Source organism: Colletotrichum phormii (genome assembly GCF_030913505.1).
Source record: "Colletotrichum phormii strain CBS 102054 chromosome Unknown BDP81scaffold_6, whole genome shotgun sequence".
NCBI lineage: Eukaryota > Fungi > Ascomycota > Sordariomycetes > Glomerellales > Glomerellaceae > Colletotrichum > Colletotrichum phormii.
This window is the reverse complement of record NW_026851448.1, coordinates 720,665-747,124: the sequence shown is the minus strand read 5'-3', so window position 1 is coordinate 747,124 and position 26,460 is coordinate 720,665. Positions and strand designations below refer to the sequence as shown.

Below are 26,460 nucleotides of genomic sequence, written 5' to 3'. Positions count from 1 at the left end.
AAGGTACTGTTCACCAAGAAATCGCCCAGGCGAAAAATAGCGGCTTTGGCTGCGATAAGGTGGGGTGCCGAGAACGGCTGGCGGGGTTGCGAAGCCGAGATGGGAACCGCCAAAAAAGAGAAACCGAACAGTGACAGACAAGCACACCCACACTACAACGTAAGGTAGCAGTCCCAAGAGGTCTGGCGGTTGCAGTCGAGATCCAGAGGTGGATTATAGATGGCAGGGCAAGGTTTGTTTTTCTTAGTTGCTCGACTCCGTGTCGAAGGGAAAGATGCTACTGCTGGTGCGATGCGATAACCGTTGTTGCGGGTACGTTTGTTTGGACAGGTAAGGTATTCATTCGTAGGCGAGGTGGTTCCAAAGCGTGAGCGCGCGTGTCTGTTTCGTTTCAGTCGTCCGACTCGTGCGCAGCGCTCCGCAGCGTACAGATACGTATGCAATGGAAGATGAGACTCTGCAGAAGGAATCGAACCCTTCCTTTTCGCGTCTATTGGGAATACGTTGAGGGGCGGTAGTGGGTAGGTGGTCTGGATAGTATGAAATACTGTGGACGTTGCCGTATCGGAGATGGATAGCGAATCGGCAAGACGAGCACGGAAAAAAAAAGAAAAGGTGCAAAACCCAGACGCGGTACGGAGTAGAGAAGAAGGTTCGTTCGATTTGGGGGCAATGTTCTCTCTCTCTCTCTCTTTCTCCCCCAGCAAATAAACAAAGAATTTGGAAATGGCGGTGGATAAAAGAGGATGAAGAGAGAGATGAAGGCGAAACTGCAGGCCCCAGAAAGGTACGTAAAAATGTCATGCACGGCACCCAAAAGGCACGAACAGCAGCAGCAGCAGCAGCAGCAGCAGCAGCAAGCAGCGATCAAGCAATAGCAGCCGCCGCCAGTAGCAGAGCTCCATGCATCGGAGCGGCAAGGCAAGTGGTGACGCCGCACAGAGAGCGCTAAACCCGCAACCTGACGAGGGGAGCGGGAGGATGGCACCGAGGGACAGCGCCAAGCAGCCAGTAGGTGCAGCTCAGTCCAGCGTGTGCCTTAGGGGCAGTACCTGTCTCTACAGTGCGATGGATGACGTAACGGGTCATGAGATCAAGTAATCGCTAGTATTACTGCTCTGATCGATAAGTGATAGCACTGTCTAGAAGTCTCTGATAACGCATCGACCGTCCTTTCTCCTTCCAGAACAACTGTCAGAAGCCTTGGAAAAGAGTCAGATAAGAGCTGCGATAAGACACTTCCTCCCCGCTCTGATGCTACATCAGAAACGAAGGGGCCTCGCACCTCTGACTTTTAGCAACGGCTCGAGAACAACGGAGCTCTCGATGATGTTTTATCTAGCACCAAAAAAACATGCAAAGAGGATGAAAGAATCGGCTCTCTAGCTTCAGGAGAAACTGAAGTCATCATAGCTACACTCAATTTTACCGTTATACCACGTAAGGCAAGTAATGTAGTAACGCTCCCATCCATCAGCCGCGTCCGGACCGCCGCAGACAGCAAAGCAACCTCGCAACGCCAGGGCCGGATATCGACCAATCATCCGCGCACATGTCTAATCCAGCCGCCATCACAAGCTTCCCTCACTGTCTCGCTCTCTGCCTCTTCTTGACTCAAGCCTAACCCCTTCAAACACGTCTGCTTCCGTGGTGGGAGGAGAGGGGTAACTAGCTAAATAGAAGGAGGAAACAAGCTCGAGCACATGGGAGGAATGAGAGGCTGCGGCGGCATCATCTGCTTTGTACACTTACTCGCAATGTGCACGATCAAGGTAAGAAAAGCCGTGTGATTACTCCGTACTTGTGTGCATCATACCTCACTGTCCCAAGTGAAGTTGGACTACTCGTCAACTACTTTCATCCAAATACCACCGTATGCTGGAGAAAGAACGACCATTCGCAAACCTATGAACTGTTTCTCAAAACACCTTCGATTCATACACTAGGGTATGTTGAACAAGAAGCTGCACAATCCCCAACAACACAGTCAAAATACCGATCAAGTACTCGATATCCGACTCTTTTCAACCCAAGAACACAGACATTACCTGAAGTCAAAAACATAATATCAAAGCTCGTGAGAAATGAGCATACCGTAGCTGACCAACCCTCATCCCAACCATAGCGTATCACTCAACGAGGTGCGCTCCTTCATCTCTTCAGCCTCCTCCCACCCGCACTGACTTGAGTCCAGTTACAGTGCTAGAGTAAACTACCTTACTTGCATCCCACACCTGGATCCTGCAAGCCAACCTCAGATCGACTTCAACTTCAAACATCAGAGGTGATCTAGGTCAAGCAACTACGAGAGGCAAACGTAATTTTGCAGCAAAAGAGCCATAAGTGAACAAACCCTCAAACGCAACACAACCAGTCACGAGGTTCAAAACCCCACCCTGCATACAACACGCAGTAGAGTCGCATATCCTCAAGCCCACAGGGCCCGCAGCACCCAAGCGTACGTCCACCTCGTATCCCGTGAGCCCCCCCCCCCCCTTCATCTCACGAAGCCATCACGAGACCAAAAAAACTCACTTACACCTATTCATCACCCCATCTCCCGATACCCATACCCAAGGAGGCTGTGAATCAACCTCACCCTGCCCCCCTCATTCCCGTCGGAAACCTTTCCCCTGAGCCTCCCTGACACTCATCCCGACGGTTCACCGAAATCAGCTTTCAATATTGAACACTTTGATATTACCTTCGCCTCTCTCACCCGCCTGCTCACCCGCCCGCCCGCCGCCGTTCTCCGCCGTTACTATTGCTGCGGCTACTACTACTCCGTACTAGCCACTGCTACTGCTACTGTTGCTGCAGATCTTCAAGAACCCCTCATCTCAGGCCATCTCAGGGTCCTGCCAGGGATTCACCTCCAAGGCAAGACAAGGCTCGTCGTTCCTTGGGTTGGTTGGTGCCAGGTGGTCCAAAGCGCGATCTCAGGGGGGGGGGGTTCGGAGCCTGGAGGGTCTCCTGGAGGGTCCTCTGGAAGGGGAGGGAGGAGGCTAGCAGAAGCAGCAGCAGTAGGAGGAGGCTGCACTAGGAGTGAAGGGAAGGGGTGGGGGCCGGAAGGGCGTGTACGTCCGCTTGGGATCGTCGATTCGTCTCTCACTCTCATCACCAACCTCATCTCTCGGTAAGGTAAGTCGTAGTAAGGATGGGAACGGGGGGGTGGAAATGGAAATTGGGAATGGGGGTCTGATGGAAAGGATACCTCAACGGCGTATGTACCGATGGTATCTCGGTATCAGACTCCTCATTGAGTTTCAATTTCCACCGAAAATCTCCTCGACTCGAGGGTCATCAAGGAACATGGGAGAGTAAAGGGCTTCGAGAAGAGGAGAAGGGAGGGGGGGGGCACAGTTCGTTCCCCGTCTTACATGCTACCCTTCATGCATCTGATCGTCGCGAAGAGTAAGAAAAAAAATTATCACAATGCTCGTGAATGCGTGAATGCCTTCAAAGTTTCGCCGCCTCCAAGGCCCGAATCAAACCCAACCTCCCGGGCCCCCGAACATCACCACTCCCGGACGGACCCCCCCTCCCCTCAAAGAATCCAATATCAAAATGGTGTCAAGCCGCAAAAAGGAATGCAACAATGTTCCACTCCAGTCAAAGTGGTGTATGCCAGGGACATCCGCAGCGCCGCAGGAGAGAGAGACCGTGGCCTGTACCTGCATTCGGCATTCGACTCACCGAACCACCACCCACCCACCCACCAACCCGGGGCTCCGATGGAAGTTGACCCTGATTTTGACTTCGTATAGCTTCATCCTGCACCTCCTCAAAGGGCTCTAACGAGCATAATCCCCCTCCATCTGCCAACTTCGGGGTCTCTGGCGCCATGGGAATCTTGGAAGATCTGCATTCTGACCGTTTTTTTCCAATCCAAGCATTCCAACTGACAGGTTCACCTGAAGGGTTGCATCGTATGCGGTGGGCAGAGAGAAGGAGGGAATAAGGGAAAGAAAATACCACCCAGCAATGCCAGTCGAAGAGGAAGCGCCGCCGCCGCAAGCCCCCCTCCGAATCAAGCTTCATCGACAAAGCAACAAAAAATGAACCCCCGCCCCGCCCAATAAGCATCGCCGTATATCCATTATCGTCAAGAAAAAAAGGACTCCTCTCCCGGCGGTTGCTTCGTGGTGAGAAAGTGGCCCCCCGGTATTCCGGCCGAACACGAGAGATCAACGCGTGGCAAAGTCCCGTGGTCGACCGGAGGCTAGGAGCCCGGGCTTCACGGCCCTCCTTGCCTAATGCCGACTCTCTCTATCGACTCCTGGACGTCTGAATCCTCGACGTCGGACATGCGTCTCGGGGGACCGGGGGGTGTGTAGTTGCTATTCACGCCTCTTCCCACCCACCAAACACATCCCGTTACCCCCTTTTTCTGCTTCTGCTTCATGTATCCAGACACGCCAGTCTTATCCCCATGTCTAACGTCTGCAAGAATCGTACGCGAATAACGTCAGTGCCTCCCCTTCAATACTTCCCCAAGTTGCCCCCATCGTGGCTCAGCCCTCTATAAATATATATAATTCCAATGATTTTCTCAGGGGGGCCGCGATCAAGGGTTCCATTGACTGATTTCCACCCATCGAGAAACCTACCTCGTCGAGAAATGATCATCGTCGCTTTCTGCCCCCCCGATTCCCCTCTCTTCCCGCCTTCCTCAATTCCCAAGCCCAGTGCAAACCTTGTTCGTTCCAACCTTGATCATGGCATCGGAGTCAGGGACCATCTGCCATCTATTTTGTGCCCCCAAACACCGCAACACACGCTGCCCGGCCCCCCGTGTGCCCCCGCAAGACCCACGCCATGGAAGGGTCCATCGAAGAGTTTTCTCTCCTCCAACGATTTCATCCCCTCCCATCGACAATGACCTCATGATCGACACCAAACTTTCTCTCTTGGGCAACCGTGACCGTCAATAATCGCTGCATCCCGGCGGCGCCCGTGGAGACCCTTAAAAGGCATCCCTAGGGCAAATCCACCATCTGCACCCTGATCCCGGCCGACCACAGGGCGCACGCGGGATGCTCTCCGATGCCACAGCGTCAGCGTCTGTGAGTGCCGTGCCGGACCACTAAGACAGTGGGCAACGCAACGGCAGAGAGCCACCTCCACTGTCGGGACCCTAGTCAAGTTGCTGGATGTGAGATTGGCTCTATCCGTACGTCCGCCATTCATCCGCAACAAGATGATGATTATATCTGTCGATATCGCAGGATTCGGCTTCATTACATCCCGCTGTATTCGTAACTCGCTTCTTCTTTTGTGTTCCTGTGAGCCGTTCGGAGTGGGAAGCTTGTATATCCATATGCGGTGTAAGTGAGGAAACAAAATTGTACCTGCGCTTTGCCCACAGCACGACTTTGTTTTTTGCCGCCGTTAGTGGTGCAACCTCCGCCCGGCTACCCTCGCCAACTGGCGCTTACAAAGTTAACCAACCCTAAGCTTCGTCATTTCCTAGTCCCGAGAGAAGGGCACGTTCCGGGGTGGATGACAACGGTCCCTTGAGGCCTTGTTCCCATGTCCGGCAAAGCGCATGTTGGTGCCCCGGGTCTCCGGATGCAACGTGAGGTGGACCTCAACCCAAGCAGGCGAACTCAACCGGTTCGGCTACGAGACATTGCCCTGACGCATATTGACGAAAGCTTCTCATCACCGGCGCGTCGGACAGCAACCTTGCGTCTCCACTGACCGAATTGCGACCATATGGCACTCCCCCGGCTGCGGGATCAAGCCCCGAAGGTGTCCTGCGTCGACTGCCCAACGTTGCATGTGGTAAGATTGGAATTAAGCTCCAGGATGATGGGCCAGGGCGGGTCAGGGCCTGCGACTATTATGTAGCCCCTCTGTTTGGTGACTGAGAAACCCATCAAGATGTCTTCTCTGGTTCATATACACTGCAACTGACTCGTGTGCCACAGTCGGAGCGTAGTTTGACAGGTTTATTGGCACTTAACGGCGGGCGATATTGTCGAATCTCCGTCATAGCCAGTCTGAGCGGCTGTCGCCCTTCTGCGAATCGGGGACTTTAGGGTTCGGCAAGCTATTGAAGTTATGGGCCACGGCAGAGTGGTAAGGTACGAGATCCTATCCTACCTTACGCTGACCGTGAGGTAAGCCATGAAGCAATCTCGACGAAGAGTGAGTCCGTGGAGCTTGCAGGCAACTCTGAGATGAATTGAATCCGTACCTTTGCCCATGTAGCACCAGCGTGCACCCCCACCTCCACTGCGGCTGCCGCGACCCTCAACCAAATACCTGGTAATGTTGGCGCTGAATGCATAGAAGCATGAAAGAAATGGTTGATTTTTCTTAAATCGCCGATCAACGGTCAACTAGACTCGGGCACTTGATCCCCTGCTTTGGCTTTGAATGCGAGGACCCTGAAGGAACCATACTGGCGAGCAACCGGCGGTTGGTATCGATCGCTGGGCAGGGCTCCGTGGTCTCGTAGTTAGCCTCCTGTACCCCAGGGCCGTTGCGCGGGATGGTCCAAGATGGCTTCAACCATGTGCCCAGATTGGGATGTACACCATCAGTTGTCATAATCTCATGCGGACATTGAGCAATGAGTGGTCGTGAGGTTATGCCACGCGCTACAAAACGCCCTGGGGTCTGCTGAAATCCTCTTGCCCCAAGAGTGCGTGCTCCGAAGCCACATGTGCAAGGGCCCCGCAAACATGCATGGCAGCCCTCCCACTTTGACGCGCTCAGAAAGACCATGATCCCAGGCTCTCTATCCGTACCACGGCCGCCCACCCAAGCCTGTCCGAAGCGTTGCATTTTCAAGGCTTGGCGAGATTTGTGGCTCGCGATAACATTGTGCGAGGCCGATGGCAGCTGGCTTCAGCGCCATATCTGCGGGCATTGCCTCACGGCATGCTGCCCGCTCCGTGCGCTGCTCAGTAGCGCGATATGGACGTCAAATGCCAACCAGGCATGATATTTGACAGATATTCATCATGCCGTTGTAGTAGCGGTCTCCGGGCCGGCATCTTTGCAGTCACCTCCTGACTCCTGAGTGCTGAGTGCGGGCTCGCATTTGGGTTGGACATGGTATCCATGGTCAAGCTCAAGATCCCGGGGTAGAGCTCAGGGAGCTCTTGCTGGAGCCGTCTACCCATTAGCAAAGTACTCTGCCATCTCGCCTGGTAACACCTTGTCCGTATCCACTCGGTGAATTATCCGGCCATGTTCAACTGATCAGAGAACAATGTTTTGTGTCCGTACTTCATAGTGGGCAGAACTTGGTGATTGCTGCTGCTCAGGCAGACTCGCCAGGCCCAGCAGTTTCCGTCGGTCAACGCCACATCAAATTCGTGCCGCGTCCCGGGAAGAATGAGGCGCCGAGACTGGCCTCCCCTGTAGTCGTACTTCGATGCATCGTTAGGCCGAACACAGTGAAGACGGGGGCCCCGTTTTCGAGAGAATGACGTGGTTCGCGGCATCTCAACATCCCCATTTGGACGGCACAAAATGTGCCTGCATCGAGGGAAGTTCAACACTCCCATTTTCGGAAGCTGGTCTGATGAGGGTACGGCCCATCAGATGGCAGGGTTACGAGTTTCGAACATGTCCCGCGCAACTCTATCAGCGGCACAGAGAACCACGGATCGTGTGTTGTCGGGGTCTGTTTCAACTCTCTGTGCAACGACTGTTGATGCAAGTTCTATTGCAATATCGCAACGCTGGCTTCTACCGGTGCCACGAATCAAGCGTGCGGCGCAGAGGTTTCCACACCGCAACTTTCAAAGACGCTACATTGCGGAGAGTTGACTTAAGATGTGAGGGTTAACTCGACTGTTCATTGGAGCCTTCTGAGGGGATGGAGCTTGTGGTATCGTGGGATGTTGTCTGTGGAGCCGACGTCGCTTTTTCGAATGTACTTCGGTGAAAATAGAGACCCAGTGAAGACAGTTTTTTCTTCTTCTGTTAGGCTTTCGTCAAGCACGACATGACATCATTCTTTCGTGGCGGTGCGCTCTCTCCAACTTTGACATCCATCCCTGGTCCTTGTCCAAGATGAAGATGGAGAATGGAGATGGAGCATGCGCACGTCGGGTCCCGGTTCCCTCCGCAGTTTGTTTCTCTCCAAAGCCCCGGGGTCGAAAGCAACACACGGCGCTTTGCCATGCCGTCCTCTCCATCTGAATACGCTGTGCCAAATCAACGTCGGATCCCCCCCATGAGGACGAGGAGAAAAATTTCGGTGTTGGTCTCCATCTGAGTGGCACCCAGACAAAACCATCAAAGTCACAGCCTGAGCTGCGAGGCCCATTTCGACTGGCCACCGATGTCGTCAGTGAGGTATTTGCCATTTGGCGATGGCAGCAACGCGACACTGAAGGGGCGAATTCTCGTCAAAATCTGCCCACCCATGTTCCATGCACTGGTGCGCACATGGCTGCATCTTTGATCACGAGGCCCATTTCACAGACTCAGAAACTTCTTCCGCACGCCGGGATCGCCTTTCTTCAGCTCATCCACGGACCACGGTAGGTGTGTGCGACGTGAACCGCACAGCTGGAAATTATTGGGACCTCCAACTACCGATGTTTGGAGAGTTTCTGGGTCTCAATTAGAAGCCTTACGGCCGGATCCTTGTGGTTTGATGTTGGCAATGTTATCCCGATAATGATGCGAAATTATCGAACTGCAACGACTGCATTGGGCTTATCCCTGCAAAACCGCACATTTCGACCTTTGGGAGTAGACTGTGGTCGACGTTGGAATGCTATCGTACTTTGTATCGTATGTAGCCATATCATCAGAGCATTATGCAATGGGAACGGTCGAGGGAAAGTCGGAAGCGATGAGATGGCTACTTCGCCATCAGACCAGAACTGATTGCCGTGCTGTTTGGCCGCCTCGTTCTAGGGGAAAGTCCCCCAACCACCCGGTCCGACCTCCAAGTCGCGGAAACTCTGTTGAGTAGACTGGCATTTCCATTCCCCTCGGGACGAACGATTGCTGTGCTTAGGAACGACGACCGTTGAAGTTGATGACAAAAGCAAGCGGCGATTGGCTCGTCGATGTTCCCCCTGAAAGCTGTGCTGGGATGAACTCCCACGCCCGTGGGCAGATTCTCAAGCGTGCTGGACCGAAGATCCGCATCAGAAACGGGCAGGCGAGCCGCGATGGCCTGCTCCCGACATCCTCTGCTTCTATTTCGATTTCGTGTTAGTCATTGGCGCCAGTAAGTCCCGACCCAATCGGCAAATCCTTTACCAAGACCCTTCTTCCTGAGGCTCCTGTACAAATGTAGATCGAACACCAGGAGTTCAGAGACACAAGTATCGCGCTTGTTGTCGCAGGCTTGTAGCCCCGTGATTGATGAGTTTCGAACTCTCGACATTAGCCTGTGGGTAAGGAGGTGAGTCTGGGTCGCCGTGACGTCAGAGCTTTTGCTCGAGGTCCCCGCCTCGCCCTGGTAATTTGGGAACAGTCACAGACTTGCAGACTCACAGCCGCTGCGCGAGACACTCGGGTCCAGAGTCTAGGCATGGGGTTGTGCCTGACATGAGACGGTCTGGCTCCCCCCCATCAATCTTCTTCCCCAAGTTGAGGCCTGTCGTAAAGCTTTCGGCTTCAGCACTCTGCACTGATGTAGTGCGCTGCATAATAAGGTACGGTGAGCCCGAGGGGAACCCGAGTAGCTTCCTTTGGACTGTTCTTAGCGTGGTGCACAGAAGATGTTCCTTCGAGCTAGCTTCGTTGACGTCCGTCTAGAACGAATTGTCAGCTCGGCGATCCCATCTGCAAGGGCAGCTGTGGCCTGTAGCTGTCACGACTTGAGGCGGATCCAGTGCCTCCACCGAACTATTGGGACGTGCTGGAAGTTGTTGTGGTCGGCAAGCTCTCCAGAGGTCGTTGTATCCGTAGTCGAGCCATTGCTTAAGCTCGCATCGACGGTAGATCTTCTTTTGGTCCGCCCATGGAGTATGACTTAGATGAGTCTTCGACGACTTTCAATTCGGAACCCCTGGCACGGAATTTCTCTCGCTCATCATCAGACTCCGCTCGGAATTCGTCTCGTTCTCCATCTTTGGGGATCAACCATCAACGTATGGAAGAGACGACCTTGAGGCTTGTGGTGCTTGTGTTCTAGCCTCGAGGCTTGCACGCTAGGCAGTGAACGAATTGTGTGGTAAGGTGAATAAGCTTAGATGAAACAAGGATCGCAGTGTCAGTCTCCTCCTTTGACAGCTACTGGTCAGAGTCGGAAATGATCAGTTGGCGCCCAACTTTGGTAGTCGCTCTATGGGCCCCTGGAGGTCGTCTCGTAATCTCCCAAGGACCTCTAAATGAAAGGAGCCGTATATCCATTGTCAAAAGACGTTTCTCGTGCTCTGATTCGACATGACTTGAAGGATTTTGGACGATTGGGCAACCCGAAATGGTTGTGAAGAATGCAGCGCCGTCTCAAAATACCACGCCGGGCTATGCAACGGCCGGGCTGTTTGAGTCTGGCAGTGTTTCGGGCCATTTCGATGCTGAATAGGCTAAACACGAAACACTTGAAGTGCTGTGCCGTGGATTTGACGGCGGCCCGGAAGAACCCTCGTCAATTCTCGTTTCCAAAGCCTTGGTTGCATATCAAGATGGGGATTGAACTGACTCGAGTAAGCCTTCGGAAGTGCATCTGCGAACTCGCTGGCCAGGGAAATGACGTCAACACGCCTTCTCAATATTCTCTGCCGTTCGAAATAGAGCTCCACGTCAACAGAGGGCCGTTGGGAGCCATTGTCCAATGTAAGCTCCTGTTACGCGGCCAAGTTGAAATCTCCTGCACGATGGCTGTACGTACATTTCCGCGTTGTCTTCGGAAGGGAAGAGGTAGCGGATTGGCGGCAGATCCCTCGATGTGGTATCATCAACGACTCTGCCCCATTGAAGTGGTTGCAACGATGACCCAGCCATAGTCACCAGCGCTGTGCCGCTGCAAGTCTTCAGCAAAAGCGTACTGGACGACGTTGGATATAGTAACCATCGACACGACGTCAACACAAATCTGCCTTTGAAAATGATAGCAACCAATTGTCGCGTGTGAACGGGACGGGAGCTATACCACGTGCCGTGTCCCGCGCGGGTAACAGTCGTCATCTCCAGTAGCGACAACGGCGCGCCAGGCTAACAGAACGTTGGCGACGTTGTGATAGCGCCACTTAGAGTTCACTAGATGGTGCGTAACGGCCGGCAAGGCCAGTCATCTGGAATTGGATAGTCAGACCCGAAGCCACCGTTTAGCGAGCAACCTAGGATGTCGAATCAACGGGCCTGCAAGAGGTGGAATTGGAACGCTGAGCATACCTGCATGGTGGCAGCCACTACAGCCTCGCTGTGAAATTGCACCGTATGCAAAAGCATCCGCTATTGACCCGATGAACAATGTGAACATCGGAGTCGACCCCGTCAGTAAATCAGGGCCGAGATAGAACCAACACCCGCCCATCCGCTGGGGACCGCCAGTAGGAAGGAGGCTCAGGGGTGAATCATGCAAAGTAGCAAAGCGTTGTCCGGATATCGTGTACGTCCTGCTGATGAGTGCAGTGCTGATCGCATCGCTGAATCGTGGTTGACATCAAGAACGCTACTTGGCTTTGGGCGGAGCGGCTTGCAGGGTAGCGATCTGCATTCACTAGTGAAATCTCTTGACATTGAATCGCCGCCAGGCAAAAAGGATACACCCCAAAGGCCTGTTGTTGCAATATGCGATCCGAGACCATTGCCGCTTCTGAATCAATTCCCGGCTTCATCGAGCCTGGGGCGTGGGGTGTCGCCCGTGACTTGTGTCGGCCTACCTAGCCGTCGAAGCGATGATCGACTGAATGAGCTCCAAGGTTGTCGTTGTTGGCCGACAACAAGCGGATACAGCCCGTCTTTCGGGATCGCATTCAGACGAACATCCCCGAAGATTCTGGTCCACAAGCGCACGGCAAGCGTAATGCCCTTCCAACGGCAGCAGTCGTCGGGCATGACCGTTTTGGTGTATCCTGCGATCTGTCAAATGACTCAGAAGTCTCTATCTTCGGACACTGGCCGTCCTGGCACAGCTCGATTGGGATTCGGCAGCTCTCCAGTTTGTTCAAGGCACTTCGGCGAGGGGCAAAACGGAGATTGCACAGCCACACGGCTTGAGGGTCCAGGGGTCTTGTGGCAAGCCTTAACCATCTTCAATGCCCAACAGGCGTAGTGTGGTGGTGTAAGTATTGGTACAAGCCGGCTTGATTCTTTGGCGGTAGATGTTTCTGCTAATAGGCCGTTGACTGCTTATGACGAAGAAGCAACTTTTGCATACTGACAAAAATAGGTAGGCGACGCTTGTCAAGCGCTGTACGTAGTACCTGAGCGTGCAGTATGAGGTGGCGTTCCGCGGATTAGGTTTGACGGGGGTCAACGGCTCGATGAGACTTGGAAGGCATCGCAGGCTTTGAGAGCCACCGAGTCGCTTGCTGTTATCCGAATGAAGTGGCACGCCGTTCTGTCCACTGACCTTCTGTGATTTTCTAGTTGCGGATGGCCAGAGCCGCCAGACCAAGTTGATGGAATGTATCCGTTCGGATAGTGCGGTATTAGTTCGCTCTGTGGAGTGCGTCTGAAGCATCGGACGGAGTGACGAGGGGTTGGCAGATTGTCTTGAGTAACTGGGTGGAATTGATCGAAAAAGCAAAGACAAGGGAATTGCGAGTGTCCCTCGGCGAAATGACTGGTTAAAGCCCGAGACAGTTGAGCGGCTGCGTCAATCTAGGCGAGGTCTGTCCGGAGCGTGATGCAGAAGTTGATCAGGAGTCTAGTAGTGCGAGGAATGGTTTGTGCAAAGAATACACAAAGAGCGCACCGGTGAGTATCTTGAGAGACGAAGTTGTACAATGCTCCGGCGCCTAATGCCAATGCTGAACGTTTTCTCGGGGCGGCGCCGCGGGCATGGGGCATCCAGCTGTCAGAGGCGCGATGGCGCAAGAAAGGACCGATCCAAGAGACGGCGCCTTAATCAGACGATGCCCACCGAACCCACATGGTACTGCGACGGTAGGCGCATTGGCAGACTAACAGGAGAAGGATGAGGCCTGTGGACGAGAAAGAAGAAGAGCGAATGTATGGATGGCGCCGATGGCAGGCCGCAGATGGCAGAAGAAGCGGAGGATGGGCAAGGAGCGGGGGGGTTAATGGGAATGATGAAGCCAAAGGGAGCATGGCACACGGAAATGCCAAAGCGAGGATGGGGAAAACAAAAAGGCGCATGGATGCGGAATTGAAATTGGCTTGTGGCAGTGTGGACAGATGAAGAAGATGAGGTCGGACTGGGCTGGCAGATGAGGTATCCGTAGGTTGGGTTCAGTGTCCTTGAAGATGGAGATGGCGGATGAAGACGACGAGGACGAGGGCATCAGCGATGTAATGGGCGAAGGGAGACACCTTGTGCGGGAAGATGATGTGATTGAGGACTTCCGTGAAGCTGAGTAGGTACCTTAGGTAGTACCACCAGGAGAAGGTGCCCTTTGCGCGACATGGAAAGCACCCATTCTCAGTTCCTTCCCATCCGCAAGGCAAGGTTCCCAGTACATGAGACGTGAGGCAGGAGTGAACGAGCCGAGCTGAGCGCAAGGAATTGGGGGAAAGGGCAAGCCGCCGCCAAGGTCGAGGTGCGATGCATGCTCAGCTCAGTGAGGAGCTCAGAGCCTCAGGCTCTCAGAGAGACATTGTTTAGTGAGGCAGGCAAGGGAATGCTGACTACTACCTTCCATGCTTGACGATAAGGTGCGAGGAAGGCGCCGTTTAAAGTGTCCAGTTGATGATTAAAGTTTCGGTAAGGCGCCCTCCATCGCACACCTGCCATGTGTGGTGTTTCTGTTTTGAGCAAGGGCGCTTTCCGCTTTCCCATGTTTAAAAAAAATCACCATTATCCGTATGACCTGAGAGACTGGCAAGAGCAGGCGGGAGCCATTGACTAGTGCGCTACCTCATCCTCCGACCTTCCTTCCGGTAAGGTAAGGTAGGAAGCGTTAGAACCCACGTACCTTTCCTTGGTGGACATGGCATGGCTCTTTTACAATGTTGTTCAAAAAGTAAACAGAAACAGAAGAAGAGAGGCAAGTACGAATACCTTACCCTACTTACCTCAGCTCCCCATGTCAATGTAGTATTGAAGGTGGTAATCTCCTGCTTGGGTGTGTAGCAACTGCCTTACACAGTACATCAATACTCAATAGTAACCCCGATGTTATGGGAAGGAGCGAGGGTTAGACGGCACACGGGAGCAGGTACGAAGTGCGAATGGGGAAAACCGCCGTGGTTAGGTTAGGTACGGAGCACCTAAACCTCAGGCATGTTTGAATAATGTACGGATATCGTTCTGGATGATGTTTACTTGTTCGTTAAGGAAACGGAAGGCACTTGCCCCGTCTCCGTCCCCGTCCCCATCCATCATCGAGCATCTCCATTTTCCATTTTGCACCCAACCTATGGTCAGCTCGAGAAGGAAAGCTGTCCTGTCGCATCGAACCCGCACACGGATGACGGCTCGCCAACATCGACTACCAGGGCTAGCCAAGCACCAAGATGGGACACACGGCAACGGCGACGGCGCCGAAATCTGACCCCAAGGGCCCCAAGGGGCCAAACATCGTGCGGAGTACCTACGTAAATACAGGTACCTAAGGGGGTGGAAAGAGGCACGCCGCACAGCACACGCACGAGGGGAAAGCACACCGGTCTGAAGCCAGGCCCAATCCAGACAGAAGAGGGCCAGAAAGAGCCTGCCATCTGACAAGACTCGCGCGTTTCCCCGTTCCCGCCTGTTCAAGGCTTCAAGCCTGGGTGAGAATACCTACCTTAGCTCCCCCCGACCACGAGACACCATCTGACTGCATCAGGGCAGGCCGCGCCGCCGCAGAACCGAAGATGAGGGACCGACTACCTTAGCATCCGCAACTTAGGTCGCGAAATTTAGCAAGGCCTCCGTGGATGGGGATCCATACTCTGTGGTCCTTTGCATTTTGCGCAGCGCTTTTCTTAATTGACTGACGACATCTTTTTGCCTCTTGTGCCTCCTCCGAGCCACGATCCCAATCAATCTGCCATACTAATCGGCTCTGTCAGAGAGTGGTCAGCTAAACGAACTACGTCAGTTGGGAAAGGTCGCCGCTGCGACGGAGTAGCGCGGCTTCGTCCCCCTGTCCATCCCCCACTCTCCGAATCTCTCTTCTCCGAGTCTACTGAAGTTAGAGAGAGTGTCGGCTGACTGTGCAGGGGAAGGACAATAACAGAACAGACTTGGTCGGCAAAAAAAGCGATGCTGTCTGTAGTACGGACTAAGGTACGGAGTACTGTATTCCATATTGGTACGGATACACTACTCTGCACCTTAGCTTGCGTAATAGCACCTTGGCCTAATAAGAAAGACATTGGAGAGTGCAAGAGCTCGAGCCACGATTGAGGTGCCACACTCGTCGGAGTTGGGCTTGACTGGTGGTGATGAATGCGCGCGCCCCCTTTGCATAACGTGAACGTACGTGGTGACTCTATTCGAAGCTGGGGCGGCCAGAGACAACAGACAACAGAGCAAGGTACGGATACATCTGGACTGGAAGGATGAGCTTGACATCGGTCTGATGGAGCCACAGAGCTGCGCGTCACGGAAAGAGAGAGACTCGGTCGGTCCGTCACCTCACCTCACCTCACCTCGCCTCTCTGGGCTTCTCCTCTGCCGAGTCATCTCATCGGCTTGCAGTACCTACGGATACTTCGTACACCTACATCAGCGAGGGCACTATTCTCATCCTCTCACATCTGAGTGATGATGGGTACGTATCCGTATGGATTGGTGCTCAAGAGAGCGAGAGACATTGGTACAACCGTTGCCGTCCGTTTTCTGGAGGGCACGAGGGGCGTGTGCATAAATGAGCCTTGTCAACACATCCCATGCCGGGGGGGGGGCCAGCGAGCGGGGGGTGCGATACAATGGTCATTGTCGCGCACTAACAATTATTTTTTTCGAGATGGACAGTCGGCCTGGCAAGGGAGGGGGGATCGAGTGGAGGAAGCCGCCGATGGACATGCCCTGCCCCTGCCCACTGCCACTGTCCACACACGACAGTCGCGGCAAGGAAAGGAAGGTAGCGGTACAGACCACCTCACCTCACCTCGAGCGAGCAGCAGCAGCAGCAACAGCCGGGGCAAGCTCAGCAGAGGAGGGGGGAAAAACAGCGGCACGCATGTTACTGCAAGTCGAGTCCCACATCGAAAGACACGTACCGCTACCTCGGCTGACCATGTGTCTCACGCAAGACAACAGGTAGTCGGAACCTCGCATGTCCACCCGACCCGACCAGAAAAGCCAACGAGGGACAAAGTCCAGCCCAGCTGCGCAGTGGCAGCGGAAGCGGCAGCTCCAGCAAAAGAAGAAGCAGCAGCAGCAGCAGCAGCAGGCCGACCTCACACATCACACATCCAATGGCACCCGACAATATCGTCTTCTTCCTTCCAGTTCTCCCTCCCCCGTCCGACTCGTTTCTCTATCTACTTACCCTACTTTTACCTACCTTATCCTTGCGGTGCTTGGTATCCCAAAGGGAGCGACTGTTTGTTCCTCATACCCGATATCTACTTTTATTCCACCTCGACCCAACTCGACTTTGCTCTCCTGAACTATCTAGTACCTTGGTTGACATCACCCTACCCTACGTATCCGTACTTTACACAGCTTTTGCTCTGCCGTGCATCAATGCTCTGCTCAGCTCCCACTTCACCCACTTCAAGGGCAAGGCAGGAGAGGTAAAGGTACCTTACCTTACTGCCGGAAATCCTCCGTTGGATACATCACAAACACACCCCACTGCGATTTCTTCATATCTTCCGCCAGACTTCTCCCATATACCGGCCTTCTTCTCCATCCTTCTCCTCCTACCTGACTTCTCCTCACTTCTGTTACTATTCCATCTCCAACTTCTTCCATCTTTCTACCTTGACAATCTTTGCAACTCATCCCACCTCCGTTGTGTCCTCTCGACGCAGCTGCGACTACTACTACTGCTGCTGCTGCTGCCTGACCTCAAGTAGCTCACCTCACTTCCACAATCCATCCCACATCCACAACCACAACCTCAGAGGAAAGAAAAAAAGAGGGAAAAAGAGTACGTACCATCAGCTACTTGTCTTTGCAGTCTCTCCCAAGCACATCGTAAGGTACCCATCCCCTTGACCATCCTCACCCATGCCCATTTACCCATCTCCTCCAACACCCATTTCCATATCCCACACACCCTTGCTATTACCAGCATCAACCCAAGGCCCCATGGGCCCCAGTTCTCTCTCTCTCTCCAAGGAGGTCCCAGACCCAGGTCCCATCCATCCTCATACCCAGGACCCAGCCCAAAGGGCTCACTGCACCGTCGTTCAATCCGCGCGCACACCCCATCCTTACCTGACCTCTCTCTACTCTGCCTTACAAGCGCGCATTCACACATACATACATTAGATACCGCTCATCCCATTCATCCCCCTTCCCTTAGATTCTCTACCTACACGTCTTGCTCGAAGTTCTGTTCCGACCTCCCATCGTAGCCGCGTCTCTTCTCGCTCTTGCGCACCGTTCCTACCTCTCTCCCCGGCCCCGGAACATAATACGCACACATCGCCCACCGTGTCGGTCAACGTCCATTTACTCACCTTGAGCAACAGGTTGTGTACCAAGCAACGCATCACTATCGGCCAATACTCGAAACCACAACACCAGGACTTCGAGACCCTTTGGCGAACCAACGGACTACCTACTGCTGTCACTTCTTGTGCGCGCATGGTCTCTTGTCTGCCAACGTCTTAGTCTCCTTGTTTGCGCCTCTTAACCAAGCCGCTACATCCGCCAGATTCATCTCCTCGGTGAAGCAGATCCAATAACGACAGAAACGCCCACTGCGCATCTAGGCCATCGTTGCTCCGCTGCGCATCCTTGTCTGTCCACCTTGCTTCACACACGTACATGCCAGGTACCCACCGCATCCTCTAATATACCGCTCTCTCCCCACGGACGTCATACCGGAGCGGCCTTTTCCTTTCGACCTGCAACTTCTCGACTTTTGCTAGCGGCCATTCGACATTGCACATCGCCATTTGAGGAACCAATTTCGCATCAGGTTTTTTCTTCCCCCTCTGGCTCCGCGACCGCGTGCGACGCTATCACCGACCCATTCGCTCTTTTACTTCCGACCGCTCTATGAGGCGCCAAAGCTCGGCTTTCCCCCACCTGACCTACGCTCGTTAAGGAAGTTCAGGCTCCTTCAGCTGAATTACGGCAGAAGAAGAAGAAAAAAGAGACAGGCGTCGCAAAGCAGCAATACGAGGGCGAGGATTTTCGGACCTTTCGATTGCTCGCCAAGAAGAGACTGGGTTTGGGAGACCACCCACAACTACTGAACACCAACTCGGTATCGCTGTCACTAGGCAGCGCGCAGATCTGCTATCCAAATGTTTCGCCAAAGGTAAGCTCTGCCATGTCTTGTCGTTATGCGCCGACAAAAATAGCTGTGCAGCCTGGCTCCCCGCACAAGATGCGCGCGTCGTTGCGCCATCTCGAAACCTTTTTGCGCCTGCCCGGACATGTGCTGACTCGTGTGCCTGTTCACAGAACAAGCGCCCAAAAACCCGGCGATGAACTGCTGGCCACTTTTCGAAAGCAGTTCCCCGAGGTAGCTGTTACGACCACGGCCCCAGTTGGCGCCGCGAGCGCCGCCGTCGATAATGCGGGCATGATTCCGTCCATCCCGGGAGTGCAAGAAAGGTCAGTACCGATATCATCGTGAACTTTCCCTAGAGTTTTGCCGTTGCTTCTGCGGCACCCGGCCGCGCCCGCCGGGATGAGTCCAGGCAGAAACGCGGGGTACTCTTGCCCACGTGTGGATCAAGAGGACTTATCCGCAGAATCACCTTCAAAAAGATGCTTGACTTATCCGACTCTGTGGCTAACATTATAACTCGCTATAGAAGCCACAGCCTCAGCCATGAGGCTTTCAGGGATCAAGACCCAACACCCAGAGCCACGAATGAACCATGGAGGTTCACCCCATCGCTGCTTGACCCCAACTCTTTCTCCTTCACCAACTTCGCCAATGCGCCGCCCGGTTACTACACTCCCACACCGGGAGGCACCAACACCATCTATCATCCCCAAGCTGGTGACTTGCACACACCCACCCTGGGGCTCGGCATGGGTCTCGGGACACCTCTGTCGATGCCCACATCTGAAGGGGCAATGCACGCTGGACAGCCCATGATGGACCTCGCTGGCTTCCAAGGAATGCAAGGAATGCACCACCCTCAGCAGTTTCAGCAACCGTTCAATCCCTTCATCCAGCCTCCGGCACACCAGCAATCCTTCGCTCCCTCCTCATTTGTTCATCAAGACACTGGGTACGAGACCATGGAGCAAGATGGATCGCCAATGAACTCTGATCCATCTGAAGAGCGAATGGCTTCTATCGACAGCGCATTTCACAACTCGCCTATGGTCGGTTTTCAGGGACGCCAATTCGGAGGCATGCCCATGGCTGCGGTTATACCACTATCTGCTGAGAAGTTCCGGTTCCACGCTACTCTCAATGCCCCTACCGCTATGATCAAGCACGCTGATGAGATTCCCGTCACGTATCTCAACAAGGGCCAAGCTTACTCTCTGTCTGTCATCGATACCAATGCTACAATGCCCGTGGCCCCGGGTACCAAGTTTCGAACGTTTGTCCGAATCTCTTTCGAAGACGAGCAGCAAAGACAGAAACCCGGCGTCTGCTGGGCTTTGTGGAAAGAGGGAAGAGGCACAAACGAAGCCCATCAACGAGGCGGAAAGCTGCAGGCCGTAGAGTACGTCGAGGCAGGCCAGCCGACCGAAGGCGACGACAAGAGAACCCGCGTTGAACTAGAATCATCCTCCTTTGACGGGTTTTCAGTGGTTTGGACACCCGGCATCAACGGCGCCCCCGAGTGCAACATTGCTGTACGCTTTAACTTTTTGTCGACCGACTTTAGTCACTCCAAGGGTGTCAAGGGCATTCCTGTAAGACTCTGCACCAAGACCAGCACGTTCCCGATAGACACCGCGCAGCCAGCAGCCGACGCCAATCCGGAGATCTGTTTCTGCAAGGTCAAGCTATTCCGCGACCACGGTGCCGAACGGAAGCTTTCCAACGACGTTGCACATGTCAAGAAGACAATCGACAAGCTCAAGCAACAAATAACCCAAGCAGAAAGCGGCATGAAGGACTTTGGGAAGCGCAAGAGGTCCAATGCTGCAGCACAAGTCAAGGGTGCAGACCAGCGACCCGGCAAGGTTCAGAAACACAAGCGAACTTGGTCCATGTCTTCCACCAGTTCAGCCGGGGCGGGGGCCCGCCCTCCTCTCGAAGAAGACTTGCACTTCAAGCTTCAAACACTGCAGGATATGTTCACTAGTACCCGGCCTGTGAGCGTATTGTACCTGCGCGGCGAAGACCTCGACGATCCAGACCTCCACCCCGTTTCGCTTCCCGGAGAGCAAGGCGAACTTGCCAAAGTAGAATCCCGCGAGGGCCCAGCATGGCAAGCGCGCAGTGGCCGCAGCTCCGTTGCCGGTTCATCTCTAGTATCACCTTCGCCAAGCTCCCTATCGCTGGCGTCTCAGGCTTCAGTTGTTCCCAACCGTCAATGGACCGGTTTCGAGGGCGAAGGCTCTGGTGAACCTGCTTCCCGGCAAGGGTCGGATCAGCCTACAAAGGTCACCAAAACCGACGATGCGGGCAATTTGAGCGGCTGGATCGAGGCACTAGGCGTGGACCCAGCTTACCGTCCACCCCCAGAGCGCGTGCTAACGCCCGCAGCCTGCTTCTACGTCATTCGACCCAACACACACGAGCCCGAGAAACGGGAGTATTACCGGGCTATCTACCTGGCCCAGAGAAACCTCAAGGACTTCAACTACCGTGTGGCTGCCAAGTGGAATCTAGACCCGTCAAAGATTCTGCGGACAGTCCACGTCCTCGATCGTGGTCTCGAGGTCGCGATAGACGACGATGTTATCCAAGAACTCAGAGAAGGCCAAGACATGGTGCTTGAGATCAAGGAGATCTTGCCCGAGAACCCTGTCCAGCTCAAACGCGAATGGGACATGGCCGTTGACCCAAGCGATGGCGACGCCATGGACCAGTCATCTGCACAAGGCGGCTTCGAATTGCGCCTTAACTTTTAATACCACATAATTGGATCCATCTCTACTTCAGCAACAATTGGATGAGACTCGGATTGGGGATGGGCTTCATTTTTCTTTAGCCCGTCACCAGGGAGGCCACTAGGATAGGGGTGGCATAGGCATACACGCGCTCGCACACGCATGGTTGGAATATCGCTCCGAAGGCGTTGTTGATTTTGAGATACCAAGTCCCTGGATGGGCCGCTTCTTCTTTTCAACGCTTCTCGCCGCACAAATCGTGGGCGACTTTTTTGATTTGGGCATTTAGATCTGGGTCGCTATGGGCAATCCTGGGCAGCAAAAAAAACACAAGATATCCCGCCCTTCCACAAGGGCCGTTCGGCACACTCTCGAGAGGCTCGTTGGAAGCGCGACGGGCAGACACACGGCGAATACGGCTTCACAGACAATCCGAACTTCCGTTGCCCTTTCGACCTTGCCAATGGCCTCTGATACGACCTGTTTCATTCTCTTCTTTCATTTAACGCATCAATACCTTTTACCATACTATTTGGTATCCAACCCATGTCTTTCATTTGTTCGAGGCAACACATTGTGTATCTTTGCTTCCTGAGCGCTCAGGAGCCGTGTAGCTTGGCCGATGAAATGACGCAAGCATTGGAGGGCACCATTGATAGAGACGAGCTCCCTGCACTGCAATGCATTGCGGCTTGTACCATAACAACATACCCGCTGATTCCTTCGGTCTATCCGGGAACAGAGAATTTACGGCATTTACATGAGTTTGCATTATTTTCGCAGCGCCGGCATCAAGCACATTTTGAATTGATATTGCCAGGCCCGAGAGACCGAACCACAGAAACAATGACTGACTCTAGTGCTCATATCGGTTCCGTATAGGTCATGCAAGGCGGTTATTACTGACTGGGACACAGAAGCCGCCGTTTAGGCCGTTATGCACGATGATTGGAAGACGGCCGTGCTGTGGCTAATCTCGCGTGGGAAGCGCTCATTTCGACGGTGGGAGCCCCCGGGGAGGCGTTGAATCCGCTGGCGAAGTGTACTTTGATTAGCGCCGTTGACGGTCTAGACCACTGTCATCGCGGGTCCGGTTGCTCCATCATAATCGAACAAGATATGCGGAGACTTCCCTCTTGCAATAAGGCTGGATCCAAAGTTTCGGTCTGCCGCGCCTGGGATAATCCTTGAATACGGCTTTCGAGTCCACGACATCGTCGATGGAAGGCGGCCGTGTTTCTCTAGCCACACAGCGTTTCCGTCCGATTGGTCCCACTACGGTCTGCCTGGGAGAAAACGCTCCAACGCCCTGACGCCGCGCCGCGCCGGCGGGATCCGGGCGTATTCGTACCCCCGAACGCGAACAAGCCTCTCAGTTGGGGGTCACAATCAGATTGCGTTGTTCTTCGGTGAAATCGCGAGAGAATCGGACACTGGGGCTCGTGAATACGGCGTTGACTAATACCTATGAGCTTTGACCCCTACAGTCATGTTGTTTGCCGCTCCCAGCCAACCGGAGCAATGGAGACGACTTTCAAGCAACGGGGCCAAACAGAGCTTAATTTTTACGACTCTGCAAAAACGAGAAAGATCGGGCGGGCGCATAGCAAAGGCTGAGGTGACAATTTCCCGTCGAGGATGGCAACCCAAATCTGTTGGTGGCCGTCCTTTCAGCTGCTTGAATACCACTGATGCATGATACTGCCATCATCCGATCGAAATCCTCGAATTGGGGGTAGATCATCGCTCAGAAAACATGCCTCGGTCAATGAATTAGTCAGTAAACTTGACAGCCCATCGAGTGTTTTCAATATGGACAGGCGACACATCAGATGCTCATGCGCTGTCGGGGGACTTTCGCTACATACGCCGACAGCTCCGCGGCCACCGACTGGCGAATAGCGGGGCAATTGTTTGCTTCGTCCGATCCGTCAGCAGACCATTCTCCCGACGTCCCCGGCGAGACACCTACAGACCGGCCGGATTCCGGCCATGCCGTGCGATCGGCGCAGTACAAGATACCTTGCGAGGCCGCCCGACAACCCCCCTCGCTGCTCTACGTCAAGCCACAGCGATCGCCACCTCTCGTTGCCTATTGAGATGCACGAGCCACTATCGATGTGGCGAGTGCTTGCGTGTCTCGAGGGCCTGGAAGCGCTATGGACTCTTGGCTCGAAGATGTTTCCTCTGATGAGCTAACATGAGTCAAATTTTGAACGAAAAGCTAGTAAGACGACCTACGCATATCCGTGCCGCGAGGCCGAGAAGCCACATGTGGCGCAAGCGACGCACCACAAGACCAAACACCTTTGAGATTGACCGAAGCGAGTGGGCGACTACCTACGACTACAAGGGTCCACCATGAACGTTTTGGATGCTGCGTTGCTCAGCTACATCGAAGTACTTGTGTCTGAGGGGTGGGCAGTAGGTTGTCGCTCGATGTAAATCGAGCAGCAAAGGTTTGTTGACCTCGAAGATCTTGATACCATGACACCAGCGTGCACATAGGCAGTCACCTGAGCGGACAGCCTTGCCATGCACTTAGGGTTTGATCATCTACGTATCGCGTTATCATCTCGCCAAAAGCGATGCCGTATTTGATTTCAGGGCATCAACTGAACAGTCTAGATCGAAGGGGGCTATCACGGAGGCCGCCCTGGGCTAGAATCGCAAGATTGAAGACCGGTCTCTTGTACGGTCGCAACCAGATGGCCGCACGAAACCTCGTTTACCAGACGGTGTCAAATAATAAGCTCTCAAACGACGTTGTGATTCTAAAGTACGCACAGAGATGAACGAATTGGATTGAGTTACGCTGGTAGACCGAGACTTGTTGGGTCTCCCATTTGATCTTTTGGTCTGATGTCTTCGCAGCCAAGGGCCCGTTCCGCCTGATATTACCGAATGCCGAGGCGAGGGTTTGTGACTGACAAGCCGTCTGGTCATGTGGGATTATCACTGGAGGACGCCAAACTCAACAAATCTCACAACATCGCAAAGGAACCCGAGGAGGATTCCGCCAATAGTCTCGATCTTCCCTGGCAGATACGTTCCAAGAGGGGCTCGCGTGCGGGGAATTCGGGGTCAGAAAGCGATCTTGGCATGCGGAAAGCGAGGCCTTCACCTTACGAGGTCGGTCTTCTGCGGCTAATGGTAGCGGTAACACCTTCGGCCCCGGTCGCATGCGACTCCATGTCCCATTACTGATGAAACAAGCGTAGGGATCGAATATTGCCCAACTTTCAGCAGAGCCTGAAAATGTCTCAAATTCCTCAGACAATGTCCAAGAAGTTGGTGCTGTATTACACATCAAGTCACCCAGAGTGAGAAAAGCAGCGGTAAGCACTTCGGCCACGCGTCTCATACCTTGTCCCAACGACGCAGATGCAAGACCCTGCGCCTGACAGTTGATGGTTTCCTAAGGGTCTGCATTATGCAGCGGCACGAGTGCACGATGAAGGTCTATGCGAGCGGGTGAAGCCATAGGTCTTGCATCCAAAGTACCGGTACATTGGCTAGGTGGAGGGCCAGCCACGGCCCAGAAATGGTGGAGAGCACTCGCCACAAATCAGTTCCCAAGTCGTCCGTCAGATGCTTCCGAATGGCTCAAGATACGAGAGAGACTGGGACCTTTTGTTCAAAGGGAGTGGCTCAACTGGCTTCCCGAAACGGAGCATTTACACGCTGATCATTGACAACCAAGGGAGCACCGCCAGGGCCACGCAGAAGAATCTGGACCCAACGGACCATAAGAGAGACTTCGGAGAGACAGCCTCGTCACACTGCTTTTACGGCGTCTATTGAAAACGAAGATACTTCATGCAGAGAAAAGGAGGGCAGTTGCATTCCAGATGATCTCTGTGCGTCTGTGACGAGACAAAGATGCGCCATGATTGCGCGGCTACTAGCCACAGTTGGTGCCACAGGTCGACAATCCAGCGCCCAAGATCCTCTGTGGCATGAAGATCACTGCAAACTATATCTCAAAGTCGCATCATTCTTCAGGGGAAGTACCCAGTCAGATTCCTCAAGACCATGACATCTCAGCTGGCCAAGGGTTCAGCCCCTTCGCGTAAAACAATTAGGTTTAGCGGAGGGTCTTAGGCCTCATGTTCGGCTTCGACCTCGTCCGCCACAAGTGTAGGGAAGATGTCGATCACTTGCTTCATGTGGCTTTAGAGGCGAGCCACACTTTGGAGTGTTCAACCGATATGGGCAGAGAGTTGCGTGGCTGAAGTGGCTGAGCTGCTACTTCTTTGGGGGTGTGCGCCAGGTGTGGAAGGCTTACGGCTCCTGACTGGCTCTCGCCTGATGCACTCGCCACAGTTGGAGGGTGACGGACGGGGAAACAAATGGCGTTCATGCGTGGGTGCGGCTTATGCAGCCGTCGGATGGAGTGGGCGCCCCAGGGGTGAGTGTCTTTGGGGTCTCGTTAGGAGGAAGTCACTTTCTATCTGGCCAACAACGGGCTCGCTCATTGGGTGACAGGACCCCTACACGATTCCAGACTCTTGGGATCGCCGAGGATAGGGGTGCCACGAGGGCTCGGGACTCGGGAGGCATGGCGGAGGGGTTCCATCAGAAGAGGGACGCCTTGGACCCGGCCACAAGGGACTCTCGCCTAGTTGAAGAGGATAAGAGTCGACGACGCCCCATGGGCCATGCTCGACGCGGCTTTCTTGATAGATGAAGGTGAGTTTCTGGTGCCCTCCTCCCACGCTCTTATATCAACACTGCCTTGTCTTTTTCAGGTCTGCTCCTCGCGATGCCTTCCTTCTTTCAGGACAACGCGACTTCAAGGTGACAATCTCCTCCTTGTTTCCTCATTTCTCCTTACCTCATCCTCCACCTCCTCTCCAGCCACAGTGAGGGACTAGGTTTCTCTGCCCGGTAGCGGAGTGACGCTTGTCTTGCCGCTGGAACGTCGACGGTGAGCCAATGGCGACAACATATGAGGCCTGTCAGTTTCCTGAAACGGTAACTTGAGGCTTTTGCCACACCCGAGAGCTCTTCTGCGAGGGAAGATCGCGAGTTCGTGGCGGTGCTCCCCTTCCACACCCTTTCTGGCCTTTGGCCCGGAACGTGGGGGGGCGAGGGTGAAGAAGGAGAGTGAGGACCGTAGGCGAGAAGGGGCTAGGGCTGCAGGATCTTGCGATTCACATCCTCTTCACTACCTACTGGCCTGTTACCTGCTGCATGAGGGTATTCCCCTTGTAGAAAGGCAGCCGAGACGGCGATCCTCGCTTGTCAACTGGCTT

At 54.0% G+C, this 26,460-nt stretch overlaps 6 protein-coding genes across 6 annotated transcripts; 3 read left to right on the top strand and 3 right to left on the bottom strand.

The window, feature by feature from the left end:
- Positions 1-71: 71 nt before the first annotated feature.
- BDP81DRAFT_191843 (uncharacterized protein) lies at positions 72-859 on the bottom strand. Its single transcript, XM_060582420.1, has one exon. It carries the CDS (start codon positions 802-804, stop codon positions 340-342), a length of 465 nt encoding a protein of 154 aa, XP_060447417.1. The 5' UTR covers positions 805-859; the 3' UTR covers positions 72-339.
- Positions 860-10,191: 9,332 nt separating this feature from the next.
- Positions 10,192-11,004, top strand: BDP81DRAFT_191813 (uncharacterized protein). The gene has a single exon (XM_060582419.1). It carries the CDS (start codon positions 10,422-10,424, stop codon positions 10,932-10,934), a length of 513 nt encoding a protein of 170 aa, XP_060447416.1. The 5' UTR covers positions 10,192-10,421; the 3' UTR covers positions 10,935-11,004.
- Positions 11,005-11,270: 266 nt separating this feature from the next.
- Positions 11,271-12,602, top strand: BDP81DRAFT_191792 (uncharacterized protein). Its single transcript, XM_060582418.1, has one exon. It carries the CDS (start codon positions 11,507-11,509, stop codon positions 12,203-12,205), a length of 699 nt encoding a protein of 232 aa, XP_060447415.1. The 5' UTR covers positions 11,271-11,506; the 3' UTR covers positions 12,206-12,602.
- A 247-nt stretch (positions 12,603-12,849) lies between these two features.
- On the bottom strand, positions 12,850-13,470 carry BDP81DRAFT_422697 (uncharacterized protein). Its single transcript, XM_060590019.1, has one exon. The coding sequence runs from the start codon at positions 13,252-13,254 to the stop codon at positions 13,000-13,002; it is 255 nt and encodes an 84-aa protein (XP_060447414.1). The 5' UTR covers positions 13,255-13,470; the 3' UTR covers positions 12,850-12,999.
- A 4,506-nt stretch (positions 13,471-17,976) lies between these two features.
- BDP81DRAFT_191763 (CP2 transcription factor) lies at positions 17,977-21,363 on the top strand. Its single transcript, XM_060582417.1, has 3 exons — positions 17,977-18,488; positions 18,635-18,787; positions 18,991-21,363. The coding sequence occupies exons 1-3, from the start codon at positions 18,475-18,477 to the stop codon at positions 21,221-21,223; spliced, it is 2,400 nt and encodes a 799-aa protein (XP_060447413.1). The 5' UTR covers positions 17,977-18,474; the 3' UTR covers positions 21,224-21,363.
- A 3,683-nt stretch (positions 21,364-25,046) lies between these two features.
- Positions 25,047-25,772, bottom strand: BDP81DRAFT_422690 (uncharacterized protein). Its single transcript, XM_060590018.1, has one exon. The coding sequence runs from the start codon at positions 25,563-25,565 to the stop codon at positions 25,368-25,370; it is 198 nt and encodes a 65-aa protein (XP_060447412.1). The 5' UTR covers positions 25,566-25,772; the 3' UTR covers positions 25,047-25,367.
- Between the last annotated feature and the right edge of the window lie 688 nt (positions 25,773-26,460).

Excerpts from the sequence above, each read along its gene's own strand:
- BDP81DRAFT_191843 (XM_060582420.1), bottom strand. The coding sequence starts at position 804 with ATGACATTTTTACGTACCTTTCTGGGGCCTGCAGTTTCGCCTTCATCT.
- BDP81DRAFT_191813 (XM_060582419.1), top strand. The coding sequence starts at position 10,422 with ATGCAGCGCCGTCTCAAAATACCACGCCGGGCTATGCAACGGCCGGGC.
- BDP81DRAFT_191792 (XM_060582418.1), top strand. The coding sequence starts at position 11,507 with ATGCAAAGTAGCAAAGCGTTGTCCGGATATCGTGTACGTCCTGCTGAT.
- BDP81DRAFT_422697 (XM_060590019.1), bottom strand. The coding sequence starts at position 13,254 with ATGCGCCTTTTTGTTTTCCCCATCCTCGCTTTGGCATTTCCGTGTGCC.
- BDP81DRAFT_191763 (XM_060582417.1), top strand. Across the intron at positions 18,788-18,990 it reads ATCCCGGGAGTGCAAGAAAG|AAGCCACAGCCTCAGCCATG; the intron begins GTCAGTACCGAT and ends AACTCGCTATAG.
- BDP81DRAFT_422690 (XM_060590018.1), bottom strand. The coding sequence starts at position 25,565 with ATGAACGCCATTTGTTTCCCCGTCCGTCACCCTCCAACTGTGGCGAGT.